At 29.2% G+C, this 21,415-nt stretch overlaps 2 protein-coding genes across 2 annotated transcripts in view; both read right to left on the bottom strand.

The window, feature by feature from the left end:
- LOC126920049 (glutamine synthetase 2 cytoplasmic) overlaps positions 1–13,629 on the bottom strand; it is a 20,625-nt gene extending 6,996 nt beyond the window's left edge. The window contains exon 1 of the mRNA XM_050729933.1: positions 13,468–13,629. The gene's annotated coding sequence lies outside the window, so the exon portion shown is untranslated. The remainder of the gene's footprint in view (positions 1–13,467) is intronic.
- LOC126920054 (putative peptidyl-prolyl cis-trans isomerase dodo) lies at positions 3,144–21,411 on the bottom strand. Its single transcript, XM_050729945.1, has 6 exons — positions 21,180–21,411; positions 20,420–20,632; positions 18,048–20,323; positions 13,468–14,676; positions 10,376–10,413; positions 3,144–3,869 (listed from the first exon to the last, which is right to left on the bottom strand). Exons 1-3 carry the CDS (start codon positions 21,232–21,234, stop codon positions 20,103–20,105), a joined length of 489 nt encoding a protein of 162 aa, XP_050585902.1. The 5' UTR covers positions 21,235–21,411; the 3' UTR covers positions 3,144–3,869; positions 10,376–10,413; positions 13,468–14,676; positions 18,048–20,102.
- Between the last annotated feature and the right edge of the window lie 4 nt (positions 21,412–21,415).

Raw genomic sequence — 21,415 nt, 5'->3', positions numbered from 1 at the left:
TTTGAAATCGAAGAAAATTGAAGAAAAAATTGGAAAGGAACTCTGAATAAGGAGAAATCGTGAAGGATCAACGTATTCTTCACTGGCCCACTAACATAAACTGTAGCAGATATTATTTATATATGTAGCTATCCCTTCCATCTTCAATTCCAACAGAAATACCGGTTTCATCGCATTTCGGATAAATTTTAAATTTGTGCTTTTCCCGTATATTATCGATCCTTGTTTTTACTTTTTAGATTGTTTTATGACGTATATATTATAATGTAGTTCTTGTTTAGTTTCTTTGTTTATTGTAAGTATGTATATAAGTATGCATATATATAACATGATACAACATACAACTGACAGTATATGTAACTATCCATCAGCGGTAGATGTTGAGATCACCCGAGATGTATCAGTGAAATCCAATACATTGCGTGACCATACAGTAGTCGTACGATGTAAACAATAGCGTATTACTACATATATATATATATATATATATATATTGTATACATTTCGCTCTTAATTTATCAACCTTAATAATCGAAGCATACAACCGAGATATTTACTTTTTCATAACTTCTCACCTATTAGATAAATTATTTGTAACATTTATATAGTTCATAAATTTTTATATATTCTTGAATGATAAATTTAAAAAACATTTTATGTTTCAATTAATTTGTTTGTTATATGTCAGGTAATCAATTATTTTTTCATTATCCATTGTTTATTTCCCAAATATAATGCTACTATTGTATTCATGATTGTTTGCAAATTCTTCAGCCTTGAACAAAACAAGAAATTAATAATATGTAAGTAACGTTCATTTTTCTACAACTTTTTCTTTCTCCAGATGTCCTGTAAACTAGAAATCGCAAACTGTTATCTAGAGGAACAAATATTCATAACCTTTTACAAAGGTTTCATTAAAGATCTTTTTATCAGTGAAGAATTATGTAATGGTATTTGCAACTACTTGTACAAGCTTTATATTTGACATAAAGATAAGATGCAATCAGTGTAATACCTTCCTGTATTAATGTTATTCGTAATAAATAATCATTCATTTGATAAAATGAAACTAATACACAAAAAATAGATAACTCAGATAGAGCATAAGTTAATATCTATTTGAACGAGTACACAATAAAGATAAAATGACGCGTAATAATATATCGATTACATTAATCGTATCTATCATATTAATGTGATTATTTTACTTTTTACATATCTATAATAGCTATATTCTACAATGAGAAAGAATTTATATCATTTTTTATTAACTGAGTTATTGATTACTTTTATATGTAAAACACCTAGTAACTGTATTTACTCGATCGAAGTTTGATACGTGCGTGTATACATATGTACGTATCAATGGAACTAGCGCCACACAAGTATAAATATTGCTGCTGTAATAAATATCAAAGTAAACCAGTTATAACATAGAAATGCGGTTATTACAGATTGTTCAAAGATTTTGTCAAGAGGACTGTTGAAACATTGAATTCGTGTCTTGTTGCATGCAACACGTAAGGTTATGAATTATTAGCTTGCGAGATATTATGCTAGAATGCTCTACTAACCTATTTCCGTCAATAGAAACATATATATATGTCGGAGATGGAAAAACACCGGAACCTCTCCTTGGATTCTCGGGAATACCGTAATGTCGTAATTTAGATTAAACAAATGTCGCTCCGATTGTTCGAGGTTTATGATAGTGAGCTTGGGCTCGAGGCGACAACCAGTCGCCGAACGTAGCCGCGGTCAAGGGATGAACGTTTTATCTAACAAAGGCACAGAGTAACTCTATACCTCTCCTTTAAAGAAATAGCCGTAGCGACACGTGGCAGTAAATATTTCAAAGGTTTCTGTTCCGTGGCTCGCCACACGCAGATCCTATCCTTCGGGTAAGATGATCTCCAGATGTCAATATACCTCCGCAGTATGTTTAGCTAACTTGAGGACCCGCAATAAATCTTAAGATTTAGTCAAGCAAAGTTCTTCATTTAGACAAACAGTCCTTGTTGCAACTACGGGACGATAGGAGAAGCCTATCTTCCACGAACGATGCCCCCGTCAACAACCTCCCCTCAAGGGCGGCCAGCATCTCTTTCAAAACGCCGATATGGAGATCGACCAATTAGCAACAGCGCTAATTTCCCTCACCTTTGGAACGAAAGCTTTCTTTGACGAATCCGAGGATCTCATGTCCTTAGACCCACCCATTATAGTTTTCCTCGACGGCATCGTCGAGACGGAGAGTGACTATCCGGTACGATCTCGACGACGATTCAAGTAACTCTCGGATACGTAGTGATGGCCCCATGCATTAACATTGAGTACAACTTAGACGCTAAAGAAGAGTAGAGTTCGTCATCCCGTTGACCGTGGATTCGTTATTGAGCCTAAGATCATTGTCATTAGCTTCTCGAGTATCAAATTATCGCGATTACTTGTCCAATTCCAACATGGTCATGTTTGCACTAGTAAATATCTCCTCTATTGCATAGTGATCACGTCTAGTGTCAATAGGGATTCGTTTACGCCCTTAACCCTAACTCTAATCGTAACGCCAACCCGACATATATATATGTTTGACTTCTTTTATACTTGATTACTGATTAACGATATCCGATGAACTCTGTTTCAATAGCAAAGCGATGAATAAATACATATTTATGCACCTTTCAACTTATTACTTCTTTTAAGTGAAATGAAGTGAACTTTATGTGTCATTATTTTCATTTAAAATGGAACACAGGAGGAACTTTTTTCAATCATTTACATTGTATTCACTAACGAAAATTGGGTACAATAACGATGCCATAATAAGAAATCGATACAGCCATAGCCGTTTTATTTTGAACTTTGTCATAAGTGAAAGAGTAACAACTTCTCGATGGAATAATTTTACATCAATAGGATACAAATATTCTTAAAGCATGAATTAATCTTATAATTAAGTTAATTTTATTTTACATATTTTATTTCTTTTATATACTATATTTTTAATTCACAGTAATTTTAATTATACTATATTTGAAACCTTGTATTTTTAAATATCAGATCTAAATATGTAGGAGTATAAACTGGTCTAAACTAAACTACTATGAAAGAAGTACTAGGAAATAAATAGTACAAACAAGTGCAACAATATCATAATTTAAGTTTATTCTGTAATGTACACATTGAAAATATCGTTCATTTGACATACTTTTATTCGTCATCTATGCTTCTTTAACTATGTGATTAGGCTAAGAATGCGTTATATTAACGCAATATTCGCGATCGTATATGTGCTAATGCCAAGAAATGTGATTCGAAAGAAATGAAAAATTCCTAATGCATTCGCTTTATGCCAACATTTTGCGATATATTTTATAAGTACGGAACTCGACGGTGTCTTTCTTAACCTTGGTTCTAAAATTTACAGAATTTCGTAGAACACACGTAGTATAAACGTTTAACGAAAATTCAGGGATTTTCCTTGTCATCATTTGTAATATTCCCTAGTAACTTTCCGGTCACTTTCAACGGAATACATTGAAATGAACGGTGTCATGCTGCGCTGCACACCCTCGAACTTAGATTGAAAGGAAGCCATGAAATCAATTAAATGTATTAATTATCCCTGTGAAGGGTTGATGATATTCAATGTTATTCGAAAATACTTGGAAGATATTTTTGTTTTTAGATTATATTAGGTCGAATTAGAAAAATTTTAGAAAAATATACATATAGTGCAAACATATTCATTATGTATTACGTACTTTTAACACATAAAACACGTTGCTATAGTCAAATTGTAACATAAGTGTTTCTTTTTTGATAAATATACGCGACAGCCAATTAAAACAATTACTAAGTATAATCTGTAACAGAAGAAGTTAATGTAAACAAAATAATATAAAATATATATATATAGTATCATACATATTATATATAAATATATTATATAATTATATAAAATATATATATATTTTTTATCTATTTTACTTCTTTCATAAAAAGATACATATTACCAATTAGATAATCGAATTCATTGAGTGTGCATGCTTGTATGCATCAGCATGCATCAGTGTGCATCAAAATCGTTTATGACGTTAATGCTTGTTAGCTAAATAAAACGCAATCTAAAATTAAATGTACGATACTTTCGACCGCTTAACTAATCGTTTAACATATTTTCGAGGGCTTCGGCGCATATCTCTTAATTATAATTGATCGATTGATATATTGATAGTTCTGACGCTATACTTCAATAAGTTGTATTGGAAGTATATTTTCTATTAAATATTTATTTAATAGAAAATATACTTCTATTAAATATTTATTTAATTATCTTACTTTAGCTCTATATTAAATATAAAAATTAATTCTGCTATCTTGCTTCTTGTTTATATATATCTTATGTCTAGATGTGTTACGATGTTTACGACAATTTACTGAAATTGAATCATGAATTTTCAAGTAGGTAGTATGTGACATACAGCTACCTAGGTATTTCAGGCACATATATACATGTGCCTCAAGGATACCTATAAATCATGATTCATTCTCGAGAAGCTGTTTCGTCTCGTGACGGCCTTCTAATACCACAATTTTCACTTCCGTTTTTTTGTCGCGATAACCATTACAATTAACGATAATACCAATATGAATATTTCCTGTAATTTTGTCATTTAAAATAATGACGTTTTCTCTATCATTCGATGATTTATGCAATTACATATATATATATATATATATATATATATATATATATATATATATATATATATATATTATATGTACCTATGCATGTACTATTAAACAAATATTCTGTTCTTAATATTTAATTAACATACGAAACCAAATGTATTGAACTAAGTCTCAACATAAGCTGAAGAAAGTACGGGAGGTAAATAACTGTCCAAGGATGGGTTGACACATTAATCCATCTAACTCTAAGTGCATATATAGAGGATAATAAATATCGAGCTTGCCAAGTGCAATTAGGATGTATACGAAACTATCTAATGATTTAATTACACATTTAATTAACGAAGGAACTCAACCATCATTTATTTCGTTGAAATCTCGAGCACATCAAGAACTATCTCAATAATCAAATTAAATGTATTATAATATCTTGTAAAATTATTTTTTATGCATCTTAAACGGTTTCTCTTATTGAGATCAATTTTCCATTTTTATATATTTAAGAAGTTACTAGCTTTAAACATATACCTATAAATTTCCAATCGATATCTTTTAAGAAATAATAAAATACTTCAGTGAAATAAAATATATGAGACTCTGAGTATATCGAATTGAATGTTATTGGCAATTGAAATTATAGCTTCTGTTTATTTTAAGATCTTCAATTTGCATTTTCAGATGCTTATTATTATGTGTCTAATTGTAGGTTCTTGTGTTATAGAGGAGAAATTGACCATGACCCAACATTTCATTTCCTTAGCTATTAAAGATATGATGCTATGATAATTCTAGGAGGACAAGGCAGTACATTACTGAAACTGACAAATAATGTAAGTTAAGCTAACATTCAGTACAATATAAATAAATGTGATGGTATTGAGATAACGTACAACTTAATTCGAATAATGTAACATTTAGAGAATTTATCCGGTGTTAAGATAGTGCGATCATAGTGGGCATTGAAGTTTGCCAAATGCAATTGGCAGGTGAACATATTGCATACAGCTCAACTGACGTTCGAAAGCAACGGTAGGTATAGATAACAGACACGAAAATAGTTTTCGGTCCGAAGTGCACTAGATTGAAAGTGCATTTGGCTTCCGGGTAGAAGAGCGGCGCGGAAACATCTCGTCATCCTCAAGATGCTCACTCGATCAGAATGAAGGTTCATATTCCACGTCGGACATCGCACCACGATCTTATGTATTCTTGCATGTATTCATTGCCATGTGATTTTCTATTTTCTACGTATAAATATACTCATATAATCGAACGTATACCTATTTTTCTGATATTGGGTTGTCATTAGAAAAGAAACAATATTTATTTAACGATAAGATTAAAAGTATGTGATTAAGAGGCATAGATTTCATCTGTTTTTGAAACAATTGAATTTGTTGTTCTCTATTCTGTAAACATAATGATAAATATATAGGTTTTACAGTTAAGAATCTTACGAGAAGACAATATTTGTTCATTGATAAGATTTAAGCAAGGACGAACGTGATAGTTGTACGCTTGAAGTATGGGAAAATCTTCCAAAGATATCGAATCTATTTTCATATCTTTTGTTCTTGACTAAAATGTTGAATTTTCAAACACTGAATTGTGTATACAAAAATTTGATTGTTGTCTTAATAGTCAAACGTAATCTTTGTTAACTTGCTTTTAGCAAATTTTCCATTTCAAAATTCAATGATAACGACGATATATCTAAAATGATCTATTATATCTGATTATTCTGATGAATAAGTCAGTTATTTAACAAATATACACTGATAAGAAAAACAAACTTTGTAATAGATTAGCGTAACAGTATTAAATTCGTAAATTGAATATCGTTGAGTCATTGTATGTATTAGAGAAATGTATCATAAAGAAATAACATTGTTTTCAGAACAGTCGATACTTTCCTTCTATTTTCGAAGAGTTTAAATGAGAACGTTCTACATCTTTGTACCTACGGACGATCGATTACACCTTACACCATGTTCAACAAAATGTATTATTGCAAACCGTGGCATTCGATATGTTATCAAACATACGTATACACTTTCGATTTCGAAACTAAGCTTTTATAATTGAAATAGGGATTGTTTCAGAATATTTCCAAACTCTTTAATCTCCTACTTTAAAGTTGAGCGATCCAGTCGAAAACAAATGTATGTCACAATACTTTTATTTTCATTGGAGAACAAATATTAGGATAAATAATTTTCTTAGAAAATTTGATACGAAATTGTAATTATTTTGATCAATTCTAATTAAAATTTATTCCTTTCTTTGAAATTAGTCCCTTCGTTGAACAGTATTATTTGCGTTTTCTTGACATTTAAAATAGCAGAGATATTTTAGGTGAACAGAGTAGTGACCCACCCCAGATATTACTTGCTTAAGAAGATCAGTGGAACACAGCTAAAATCGCAAAATAAATTTCCTGCAACTATGTCGCTCTTCAGTATTACCAAATTATTATCAGTCGCTCTTATGTATTACCAAAATTACGAATTATCTTATCTCGTAATATATATTAATAATATACTAACAAAAGTAACGAAAGAATCTCCTTCATAAAAACTTTCATAACTTATTCACTAACGCGTTAATAAAGAAATATTTAATTGGACGTAACCGACTGAATCTTCTATTTTTATTATATTCCTTTTTTACTGAAATCAATCAAACGATAAAATTGCGATAAACCCATTTTCCATCGAAAAAAATATTTTCATGAGCCGATCTAGAAATTTCTGCACACAATGACTATTATGCAGCAAAGGGCGCAAGTTACCACACGAAACACACAATAATCTCTGTAATCCGCTCGTCAAGATGGCAGATAATACAATATTTCTGGAGCGCGTTCGTGTCTGAATAGACGATCGCAGGCCTGTTATGATTACGGAGCGTTTGCAACAGTCTGGCGACACACTTTCTTTAGTTTTCGGAACAAACACGCGTCGTCCGATGATTACACGTGTTACCGCGGCCCCCATTGCTATCACTTCCATTCTTGTTAATACGAAAGAACGTTGGATCGATTCACTGTCGACGTTCTATCGTCATGGAAACTTGCGAAAACATATCCACGCGATTCACCAGACCCGATGACCCAATCCTCCATCATTATGTGGATTCGCGGCCTCACATGGGTTCAGTGTGCCACGTAGAACGGAAAAAAAGAATCACGTGCGTGCAAATCCTTCACGTCTGTCAGTCGCCTTGGCTCAGTTTTTGCGAATTATTTTTCTTGGCCATACATTAACCCGATATTTAACACTTCATGTAGTACAGTGACATGCAAAGATTCGTCAGTTAAATGGATTTTTCATTTTATATTTCATTGTAAAGAATTACTGTTAATATCGAATGTAAGGTTATGGTGAGCAAAGGAAAATAGTAGAATAGATAAACACTATTATATAATATTAGCCAAATTCTTTAAAATATCATTTTCAGATATTAAAATGAAAAATCTATTTGACTGGCGAAACTTTTGGACGTTACTGTAGGTACAATGGGTGTATGAAATTATCTAATTAGATTACATGAAAATATATATCTATTTCGTAAAATGACGGTTTTCATACGAAACAAAGTAATAGATCGATGTTGAATACTTATCGAGTATATGTGGTTATACACGATTTAAGTCTTCGATTAATAAGTCTCGCTGCAAACTAGTTATACCATAGTTCGTGTTTGTTACATTATATAACGAATTAGAAAGCAATAGTGTATACTATATTTCGTAATAATCAGATACAACGGAGTGTCGTTACTGTGTGATAAACTATTTCAGATTAATTCAAATATTTTTTCAAGCTTGTATTTACCTCAAAATACATGGAATAATTCTCAGGCTTTATGAACAATGAAGATGTTTTATTCAGGAATGGTTATCACCTTGAAATATTCACAAACAACCTAGAAGAATTCCACTTCCCAATCACATTTCTGTGTCTAAAACAGTCTTGGCTAATTAACATAATACTCTTGCTATTAACATATGATGTCATTTCATCATTTTATGAAGTAAACACAAATGAACTAAACATATTAAATCAAAGGTATCGTTAACAAATATTATTTAACATATATTTCCATCTTTTTTTTTGTTTAAAGTTCGATTAAAATAATTAATGAGTTATTTTGAAAACATTAACTTTCATTTTTCTTTTTATTTAATTTAGAATAGAGTTTCATTCATAGAAGCTGATTTTTATTAAGAAATATTCTTGTTATTCTATTTTTACCCGTGATCAACACTTAGTAATATGGGATGAAATTAATCCACAAAAGATAAAGGCTTATCAAAGCGTAGAAAACTAGTTAAGTCAAACTGGTTAAACTGTTTACGGAAGTTGTTGTTTGTTACCAACACCATCGGCTAAATTACAGGGACGCGGATATATAGACAAATATAAGTATCGAATATGGTTCTCACGACACTTAATACGCGAGAAAACATCGGTGATGTTTTAATGACACCACCACATGGTTTCCAACATAATACCGGACACGCATGTTTGTTATAATCATGAAATTACCAAGAAAAACATTTACGTCTATACACTATTTAACTTGTTAACTAGTTTGTCCTCCAACTAGAAACTTAATGAAAATGACTCAACGGTTAAATTTGTTTTACTCGCAAATGTAAATACTATATTATAATTCATTACGTACTGTGAAATTGTTACATCCAAAAGATCCGTGTGACAAAGTAATTAAAATAATTAGGGAGGATTATTAGTCCTTTCACAGTTCAATTGGACAGAGACTCTATTGGACAGAGAACTATTTCTACAAATTCCTATAAATGTAATACATAAGTTGTAGAATTTGTATAATTCTAGGTAATTCATATAAATAATTATAGTGCTATAAATTTCACTGTATATTATATTTTAATATTATAATTATCAATATTTACTTTTAATATATTATAATTATATTATAATTATCAATATTTACTTTTAATATATTATAATTATATTATAATTATCAATATTTACTTTTTATGAAAAGTCGAAAATATGTATGCAATGAAAATTTTGAAGATAAAGAGATAATTATTTTCGAAATCGTTCGTTCCGAATTTTTCGTTATTTTATTGCGCCGTAATGGGGTTAAGAGTAATCCCAATGAAACATAGTACTCTTAATTCTGGAAATAGAAAATACATAAAAGTAAGCTAATCGTTAAAAAAGATAGAAGAAGTGATCATACTTTATGAATCGAAGTAAATGAGATGGTTTTATCCTTGAGATGGTTTGAATGCATTGCATGCAAAGAATAATCGACTAATGGATAAGATAACTACAAAAAAAATTTTCCACGCGAATTATGCAGGAATAAGACGTTAGTTAATTACAGTTAGGAATAAATCGCGATTCTTAGAGACATGTTAAATCGGCGTATTAACGATTAATGTCGCAAAACATTATGTCCTGTATCTGCTTTTCTTTCTCCACATGAAACACGGTTCCCGGAATCATAGCAATCACTATCGTGACTGAACGCGTATATTCGAATGCGCTAGATGCTATATCATATTTCACGTAGTTCGTTGGAGCACGGTTCAATCGGTTGAAATGCAAACCGTCGATATCCTGAATGAAAATTTCATACAATTCGACAACTTCTATTTTAACGATGTAGGTCAGTGTCTTACTTCCACTACTTCAACTGCCGGTTTAATCCTGACCGTCACTGAAAAAATCGATAAAAATGCATTCATTTACGTACGCCTAATTGAAGAGGAGTATTGAAATCGACTATATTACTACAAGTGGTTGTAGCGTATTGAAACAATATAAAATAAGGAGATTGAAAAGCAAATAAATGTATATATATATATATATATATATATATATATATATATATAACAGTGGCTCACAGAAATATTTGAACATTTACATAAAACATTTTTATGAGTATATCCCACATATTATACAAAACTTTTTGAAATTTCATTAGCACTGTAATAAGAGACTGATTACATTGACAAAATTTGGAATAATCTGAAAATGTATATGGAAGTTAAAAAATACTGCAAATATATATTTAATAAAAGGTTAATATAAGAATAAATAGCAGTGTTAAACATATAATTAATGCTGAAAATCGCACTAAATACTGGCTTGTTAGTAAATGAATAGAATTCACTGTTCAGATACTTTGGTGATATCTATGAAGCATATGTTTGCGATAAATATATTGTAACTTCTATATTACATTTCCAGATTCGCTTCAAACTTTAACGATAATCGTGTCTCATTACAGAGCTAAAGAAGATTTCAAAATGTTTTATATAACACACACAATATATTCATACATTTCCTAATAAGAGAGAAGAAGAAATAGAGAGTATAGCAGAAAAATACGAAGAGTATAAAAATATGTATAAGAGATTTAGAAAGAGCTATAATCGAGCGTCGTAAAGAAACGAAGAAGAAACATGGGGAGAGAGATACTCTAACTGATTGTCGCATAATTTCATTTCGTTAGACGTAAGTAGAGATAAGCATTATTTCAACTCGAATGACTGCAAAATGACACCAATTAAAATGTATAAATAGATTCACTCGGTTTATGTAAAAAGAAATAACGGAACACTGCTCCCATGTAGTTGCTGTATAATATCTTTATCTTAAAATTCTAAATTAGTATTACCACTATTTCACGATGAATGATTATAATACAATGATTTTATTGTTTTGTTTTACACAACACAATAATCCACTACTAATAATGCTTACTATATAAATACTAATTTTTATAGGAATATAATTTTATAGTATCTAACAAATTATTATGTTTAATATAGATTATTTTATAATAATATAGTAATTTGATAGCACTAATCTTATACAAGATCAGATTTTTATTACACAAAATACAAATAATTTCATGTAACAACTCTATTCGATTACAAAAAAAAAAAAAAAAAAAAAAAATGTACAAAAAGGAAGAATTTATTCGATTAACGTATAGTTTTATGATTTGAATATTCGCAGAAGAGCTCGATGTTATTTCAAATGCAAGCGCATAATTTCAAGGAAATTCCGTTTTATCTACCATGCCAATGAAATATATTTATATACGTATCATGATTTAAGGTATCATAGCTTTCTTCTGTCCAGCGCGAGCGTAAGATGCTCTTTGTTCGTTCTTTGTTCAACTAGCGAGAAGATATGTAATCGTTCTCATTATAAAGCAAGAGTTTAGATATCGCCTGTCAAATGAATATTCCACATAATGCTAAACTAAACTGCTAAAGTAGCTACTAATAACTTTATAATTAATTATTATTGTTAAAAACAAAAAGTTACACTATTATTGCAAAAGACGCATTGTAAAATTTATTGCGAAAATGTAATTCAAGAAAACTGCATCATTATTATAAAAAAATTTATTGCAAAAGTTATCGTGAAAAAATTAAAAAAAGTTGAATTATTTTTGGAAAAAAGCTACTCATCTAATGAATATTCTGAATAATATTAAACTAAAACGCTAAAGAAGCAACTAATATTTTTATAGTTAATCATTGTAAAAAAAATAATTCAGAGAAATTATATTATTATTATGAAAAAATGATTAGGAACTAATTATTTTTATCATTTTAATAGGGTATAGCCATTAGCGCAAAGATAAGGTTACAGCAAATGCGTATTCTGACGAATTGACATTCTAACGAATTCAATACGACAATGTAATTAAATATGTATATAAACCTTTTATGAGCGTGTGCATTGCTATCTTCAGATGTTTCATTCGCCAGAACATCAATTCGCCCGAATACCAATCCACAATAACCGTAGCCTCAGGCAGCTATTAGAGTTATGTGGAAATAGAAAAGTTAATTCTTAAAGATAAATATTACAAAACAAACTACGAGAGAAGATTATTCTGTTACTATGATTAGCAAAAAAACTTGTTAAGTAATCTTCAAATTTATAGCCTCTATACTCCTACAAGGCTTTTTACTAACAATTTACATTTTAATTTTTGTAAAGTACACATAAACGTACACACTGTATCTATTACTATTTTCCTTTGCTTTTTCCTTTACTTTTAATTAACATGAATGATAATTCCGCTTTTTCCACTTAAATGGTGGAAAAACACATTAGATCGTTTTTAACTGAAATTTTACTGAAACATTAGTGTTCTCTTTTCATTGAGAACTGTTTCTGTTGTTCATTGTAATTAGCAAAAAATGTAAATCCTAGAAGATTGCCAGTCTCAATTTTATATCAGGGTACTTCAATGTAAAAAGTAATAAATCAAATATTGTATGGCATAGAATAGATTAAAATATAATTAAAGTATGAATTGAACTGTATACTTCAATGACGAACTATTGTCAACACCGTCATTTTATAAATAGTACTTCTTTCTTTACTAACGCAATACTTAAAGAAAACAATACTTAAAGAAAAAGTTATACGATAAAGAAACCAATGAGAATAAATTGCTTAGTATTTCTAACAATAATTCCTTTCTTGCTACAAATACGGTTTTCAAATTTCTTTTAATCGTGCATTAATCCACTCAATTCTATGAAATACTATAAAATCCTTTATCACAACAATCACATAGATTTAACTGTATCATCCTACTCAAATTAATATCTAAAATCTATGCTAAAAAAAAAAAGTGTAAATTCGAAATATTTTCCCTTTTTTTAAATAAAAAACATATCAGTTTGATCGAAAATCGATGCAATATCTATATAAAGAGGAGGATCAGTGTGATACTCACTGGTGTTATCGCTGGTCCAGCGATCGTGCAGAGTACTGGTATTCTGGCTGATCGTTTGATCGATGATTGTGAAACGGAGTTGCGCGTTGCGTCCTATCGTGTTGTGTTGTTGGAAAGAGTTAAAAGGCACTGGTCATGAAGGCAACGAGCGTCTGATAGCACGGTCCGTGTTACTACCGTAGGAGCGTGGCTGCGATATTTATGTAGAGAAGCGTTTCAGCGCACGCGTCGCTTACCCCGCGCTCTTCGACTGCTACGATTCCCCACCTCTAGCTTCAAAGTGATTATCCGATGTGATCGTAGGTCCAGTTGATCGTTACATGCCGGAAAATTCTTGTCTGTCCGTGTTGCCATGGTACTTGCCGGTCACGAACCATCCACGGAAATTATTTGCGAGCTCTCCATCGATGATGTAACTTGAACTTGTCCAAGGTTAAAATAGATCATCGTTGATCATCGTATAGAAACCTCGAGGAACAATTTTTCTGATTCCTTAATTTTAGGTGGCTCATCAAAACAATGCACTGCAATGAATATCGATACGATTACATTACTAGGGGAAAATGCATTTTTCCCTATTGAGTGAAACATGAACCATTAGAAAAGTTTCTCTTTTTTATCGACTTTTCATAAAAACGTAGAGCACCTATTAATAAACATTTTCACACGATTGAGAATGTTATCGTATGACGAATTCAAACAACGCGTGCAAATGCACGTGTGGCTTTACTCAGTGATTAAAATTTTTACCTGGCATTAACCTTGTTTTATTTTTACTGTTTTTTTTTATAGATACTAACACGTTATTCTAGTGTAAGCGGCGTAACTTGTCTCATGTTTTCTTAAAAATGCTTAAGCATGTGTGTAAATTTCTATGTGATTATATAAGCCTCAATATAAATCTGTTTGTTAAGCGTCTGCGACTTCTGCGGCGAAAATCATCCATGCGAGAATATACATATTTTTTTAGCATTATATAGCTACTCCTGAATATAAGAATTATGTTTGTCATTTATTATTACAACAACGTATTTTGCCAATATAAGCAAAGTAGAGAAGATAAGGCACGAATCGTGATGCAAACAACCAAGTTATGTCATACGTTGACAATACATTCTAGCAAACTATAAACATAATGCAACTGATAATAGACAACATATTGCATTTCCTCGATTGCCCACCAGTAAAGATGTATTTGGCTGTAGTCATCTGTAAAACAAGAAACGAAATTAACGTAAAACAATCATTTTTTATCCGTAAAAAATCCTATGAGAAAAGGGAGATATATTTTTACATTATTTAAACTGATAATAAAAAATGATATGAATGTAAATTTAAAATAAAGTTCAAGAATGAAAAATATTGATTGAGAATTATTGAATGATCGATAATTTTATTTCGAACAAGTGTGTACATAAAATTAGCAAAGACGATATAACCTTACTTCAAATTCTTTAAATTCTTTAAATAGAATTCGAAGCAAAATTTTAGATATTTAAGATGATTTTTTTAAATAAGTCGTAAAAATTTCAACCAATCATTTCAATCAAAATAATCATTCAGATCACTCAGATTGTTCAAGCAACTTAAACAAGTGTTTTCTGTACATATATAAAATTTATGAAGTTACACCAATTATTTAAATAAATAAAATTTCCCTCGAAGCAATTTTCATATATTCTAAGTTCCCAAAATAAAATATACGTGTTAACAGATAAATCAATAACGAAGATGCCAATTAAAATCTTCGATATTCAAAGCTCAAAGTAACAAATAGCAATACAGAACCATACACGAATTTTAATAATTTTAATATAAGTGAATAGAAATTGTTCCAATAAAAGATATTTAAAATGTATAACATTTTTTAAATTTTTAACATAAAGCATAACACTTCGAGTTCTGAAAATACGTTTTTGTTACTCACATGAATCAATACTACATTAAAAAAGCTGAATGTGGAAAAACTTTTATCAAATTCGTCTCAAAGAAGTCTACAAAAATGTTTCATTAACAAATAACATCCTAAATCTAATCCTAATCCTAATCTTAAATCCTAATCTGCATAATGTCTTAAAAGTTCAATTATTATTTTTATATATTCATTAAATGATTAACTTATCACTATATCATAATAGTCATCTGTTTCACGTTTTCATCTTTTAAGTTGAACAGAACGTGCCTGATATAACACAACGGAGATTCATTATATAATATGTAATTTATATGCATCGTAATCATATAATAATCTCAATTATTTAAACTTCCTTTAAAAGGACACCCTGCGTTTTAAGTTTAGTATGCTGTGAACGATACACTGATTCCCACGATATTCGATTTGTTATACTATCATGATAAAATATGTGTATTTTGGGTAGATTTTTGTTTGTAGGGACATTTACATTGTATTAAACAGTTGTAAACAATGTTAAAAATCTGAAATAAAGAATGAGATGAACCCGAAGAAAATGATAAACTACAAATATTCAATGAAAAAATTACAAATTTCGAACGTCCTTAAATAATTTTATAAAGTATTTTACCTTTGTATTATATCGTTATTTAAAAATTAACGTTTACTGGAATATCGTATCTTATTACGTTCGTTATAAACAATTAAAAAATAACTTAGGTAAAGATTACATTAAAAGTAGATAATTATACTTTTCGTTTATTATCAATAAATGAGTTTAATCCTAATTTAATCCTAGAATCCATCTTTAGATAATTACTATATGATTGTTTGTTTATTTTGTAGCAAACATATACAATAACAAATGTGAATCATACTCAATAAAATGTCATCCACGTGATTCAAATGACAAATTCAGATAATTGTCGATTACGAAAATACTATTTTTTTCAAATTAATATCGGAATGTGAAGTACGTGAAATGGAAAAGAACCTTATAAATTCTACGGATTAAGAAACCCTCGTGCACACAATATAGCTAAATATTTACACATACTATGTACCAGATGCGCTGATAATTATGAAACCGATCTTAGTCATAAAATTGACATTTTGAAATATGTGTATCATCCTCGTGTTTTTATCTGTTAAGAAATATCTTCCTTCAATTTAAATCATTTTTCGAAAACGTTCGTTATTATATCTTAAGTATCATGCCATACCGACAAATTTAAATTCCACGTTTAAAAATAAAATCAATCTTAATAATTTTTTTTTATTTACGAACAAAGAACCTTGTAACTTGGAAATTTCCAAAACGTTAAAAAACTGCAAAAGTTATAAGCGCTGATTTCGTTTAAATTTTCATTAAAAAACTAATTTACTATCTATATAATTCATCAAGTTTTACGATAACATAAATTTTGAAATTAAAATTAAAATCGGAATTTTTCACTTTTCCTTGTTAGACCACTTCATAGAATCGTCAAAATTAATATTAATCATAAAATTTAATATGTCGTCCATTGCTGACACGTAGAAAGTAATTTACTACAAAGTAACCGATTTTCTTCCGAAAGTTACCTCAGTGAAACTAGTTCGTTCATATGCGAATTATGAAATCATTTACGTCAATTTTCCTTAGACACGACGATAAATAATAGTAAATAATTAATGTGAGAGATATTTAACGATACTTTTGAAGAAGCCATCATAATTAATACGTATACAGCGATATATTGTAGACATTTCCTTATAAAAAGATATAAATTAATTTATATAGGAAAAAGGAAAATTAACATACTTTTGTCATAGAATAAGAATTACAATAAACGCTTATCTATATAGATAATCATATTATTTCATAAATGGAAAATAAACTGTAAATCAAACGATTATAAAATATAATATGTACATATTATTGCAATTAATCATGATTATTCAATTATTGTATTTAATTTATAATATATATCTTCTCTATGTAATTAATGACCTTTTAACACAAAAAATTTAATTTTGGTTTTCAAAATTGATATTATCTCGAGTTTTTACTACCCAGTAATAAATACCTCGACATAAACTATACAAAAATAGCCAATTAAATTGTGCGTGTACTCCACCGATGCATTAGTGATATCCACTTTTATTACATTCGTGTATCAAAAGCGTATCATATTTCAAAATTTCCTCCTTCTTGTTACAATTACTTTATTTCTTTTTTATTATCGAAGCAATGGAACATGTGTTCACGAGGAGAAAGAATAAGCCGTATGATCTTAATCACGAGATCGTACAAAACTTGCATGTACTATCGCGATTTCATGAATAACGTGACCAATTTATTTAAATAAACTGTCTAAAAATTAGAGAAAATTGTCATTGAACAATTTTAGCATGATCATGAATGATCATTTGTCGTAGAGGCAGTTGATATTATTATCTAATGATAAATATGCAATAAATAAATGGATATACATGCATAATAACAATAATTAACCAGTCAAAACAACAAAATAAGTTCAAAAATAAAATGTTATTAACCTTGACTCCTGTTTCTTACAAATATGTATCTTTTTTCTAAGATTCTAATTCTTAATTAACAAAAATGTTCATCTATTGTTTTACTAAAAGAAAGTGATTTAAAAAGAATGTAGTACAAGCTTGTCACCTTTAAGCTGACCTACTGAACCGCGATAATCGTTTATATTTAAAGCGTATACAACATTGTAGATATGCAACGTCCTCTAGAATATTGTGCCAATCATATTCTGACCCCTTAGTACAAGCGAATATATGCTCATACTTGTGATTATATAATGATTTAAAACAAGCTTCATGTGGGGTTCCCAACTGAGAGGGAAGTGATTGAATAACGGATTTCCTTTGGTTGTAGGACGATATATACAAATAATAGATAACGTAATACGCTCACAGCGTATACATTAACAACTCGACATTGAATAATTAAACCAAAACTATCAAGATGATACAGTAACCTATGATCACAGTCATTTTTTTTATTCATATTAAGAAAAAGCTATAATTTCAATTATTCGGTCATTTCAGGACACAAATAAGCAAACTACATCGTAATGTTTGTTATATATATTTCATTGTCTCTCGTAGTTCTTTTTGAATACATTTTTTAATAGAATAATGCATTTATCATTACTACTATTGAGAAAATAGCAGTTTATTCATAAGTAACGATTTTATTAAAAACAGAATGCACAAACGCTCATATAATAATCATATGTATTAAAAAAGCAATTAAGATCCGTATATGCCCTAATTAATTTTAATTTAAACGTGCTGTTTCATTGATTTAGATAAATGCATTGTATTGCGTATTTGCATTAATTTTACTTCATAATACATCTTTGAGGAACAAAGTCACACATACATATTGTACATACATATAGATTAAATTAAATGCATTGTAAGCTAAACAATAAGAAATAATTGTAACAATTATAACACATATAACTTAACATAATAAGTAGAATGTATTCCACAAATATTCACAGTTTTTAGAAATACAGCAAATTCTCAGGATGGTAGACTAGAAAACTTGAGAATGTTATAATCTCTGAACAAGTTTCTTTTATATCACGTTTGAATTAAGAATTTTTTTTTCGCAAAACTACTAAAATAAAATAAAAACTGTATGTCTTATATTTATTAAAATTTACCATTAATTGATTTTAGATGACCCTATTTTTAATGACACGTTTACAACATCTAACAAAATTTAGGAACATACATATTTCTATATTGTTTAGTGTTTAAAGAAAATTGTTTATAATGAAAACTGAAATAAACATAAATAAAAATGCTTGAACTAAATTGTATATAAATGTCTTCTGAGTAATAAAAAGTAGTATATCTATTTAAAAAATAAGCTGCAATAATACTAAAATTATGATATGAATAACTGTCCGTGTTTGAGCAAAAACTTCGTAATTATACATATTTGTATTTTATTTTATTAATGTTAAATTCATCTTATTTGCAGATTAAAACATTTCATTTGAAATTTATTTAGCAATTTAATTTAAGATTACTAAAACATTTTTCACTGTAATATAAGAGAATGTAACAAACTTCGTTTTTCATGCTTCTTATTTGTATTGTTTACAAATATTCACATTAAGACTTATGATAATTGATGCACTGGATCAATGTAAAAGAAGAATAAATGCTTTTTACATTAGAATAAACTAGAAAAGGAAAAGAATCGAAATTTAAATATTTGTTTCTTTTTTTAGAAAATACTTTATATTTTACATGAAATAAAAACCAATAAAAACATTTGTTAATCTAATCATTGCTTATCTTTTCACATTTAAGGAATGTAAGGTTAGCAAATTAGATTAAAAGATACTGTTAAAGGTGTACCTAAAGTTTATCTATTTTATCTTGTGCCATTCATAAAAATTTTTGTTGTTTTCACTGTATGCACACATTATTGAATAAAAATTTTATAATATACTACTTGGGCTAAAATTGCTGGAAGACATAAATATATAACTGGACATTGGATTATGAGGAGAAAATATAATTTACACCTTGCCTTAGATAAAAAATTGTTCATCATGAAAGCAAACATATGCAATTCTGAATACAATTATGAAAATTTCCTACCTCGTGGGCATATTTTATCGGCAAAACTGAGGGAAATTTTGTTTAAAGAATTTAATACTTTATTGGAGGTTAGTGTATTTTATGCTGTTCGCTGAATGATATGAATACCACTATCTGTGTGAACTGGTGAAGACAATTCACCAACTTTGAGAGCAAATGCTGCTTGTTCAAAAGGCTTTTGCATTGCACCTCGACTAAATGGTCCCAAGTCCCCACCTCGCTTGGCTGAACTACAATCGCTATATTTTGAAGCAAGTTCAGCAAATGTTGCTTTTCCAGACACAATTTGTTCTCTGTAAGCTAGGTTTGTAAACAAAATTATAAAAACATATAATAAAGGTCACCACTATATTGCTACAATAGAATAAAACAAAGTAAAAGTTATTGATATCCTACATTTGATAAGTTCAAGAGCTTCTTCCTTTGATCTTGTGATATTTTCTTCTCGCCATGAAGATGGTCTTCTAGAACCTGAATGTTTTACTAACAAATGAGAACATTGAACTTCTTCTGGACCATCTCCCTTATTATTTCCAGATGGATCAGCTGGTTTATCTGGCCTATCCCATTGACTTTCTTTAGTATAAACATTTAAATAATAATGTTGTCCTATAAAAAAATATATTGATTAATAGTACATCATGGATGTTTTAAGTCAGGGAATATATATCATGGTCTATATTATATTAAATATACTGCTTTATATTATTATACAAAATAGTTTACAAAATATCTTAGAATATAATAAATATTATTATACAAATTATCATATTTATAACAAATAAAAGCTATCAAATTATTAATATCTATTTAAATTGACAAGTTATTTAACATTTTTGACGTAATAAAACTATATACTTTTCAAAACATTTAATGCCATGTTAGTTTCGTGAATGACTGTAATATTATCACAATAAAAGAAAAAACGTATACATTCGTTAAATTTTCGTAATTTGTTAACAACTATGTTTGTAATAACAAACTTTTAGCAAGCGTAATATAAGTTTCCCGGAAAAATGCCGGCCGTATGTTCCATACTAGAGCCGATACAATGAAATACCATAACTAATACAAAAAATATGATAATGAAGTAAATAATTAATTTTTTTAAAGTATTTTTTAGATAATTACTTGAATACTCAATAAATTAACGTACCAGTAGATCTGCTTAAACGTTTTTCCCAACCCGCTGGTAATTCTTCGTCCGCCATTGTTTCCAATATTTTTCTACTCTCGTCTCACGTCAAACACAGCAAACACGTTTCCACTATATCTAGTTACATATCAGCATGTATACCAGTTTAAGCAACTTTATCAATAAAATAACTATCTTTCCTTAAGGAATTTAGAAAACATATACTATGCCACGATCATATAAACAGAGACTTAAGA

Source organism: Bombus affinis, chromosome 9, assembly GCF_024516045.1.
Source record: "Bombus affinis isolate iyBomAffi1 chromosome 9, iyBomAffi1.2, whole genome shotgun sequence".
Lineage (NCBI taxonomy): Eukaryota > Metazoa > Arthropoda > Insecta > Hymenoptera > Apidae > Bombus > Bombus affinis.
Note: the sequence above shows the minus strand (reverse complement) of the source record. Positions and strands in the feature narration are given on the sequence as shown.

Bases quoted from the DNA above. Each gene is read 5' to 3' on its own strand.
- LOC126920054 (XM_050729945.1), bottom strand. From the start codon at position 21,234: ATGGCGGACGAAGAATTACCAGCGGGTTGGGAAAAACGTTTAAGCAGA. The intron at 20,633-21,179 runs GTACGTTAATTT...ATTTTTTTATAG, and splicing joins ACGTTTAAGCAGATCTACTG to GACAACATTATTATTTAAAT. The intron at 20,324-20,419 runs GTAGGATATCAA...TTACAAACCTAG, and splicing joins AGCTCTTGAACTTATCAAAT to CTTACAGAGAACAAATTGTG.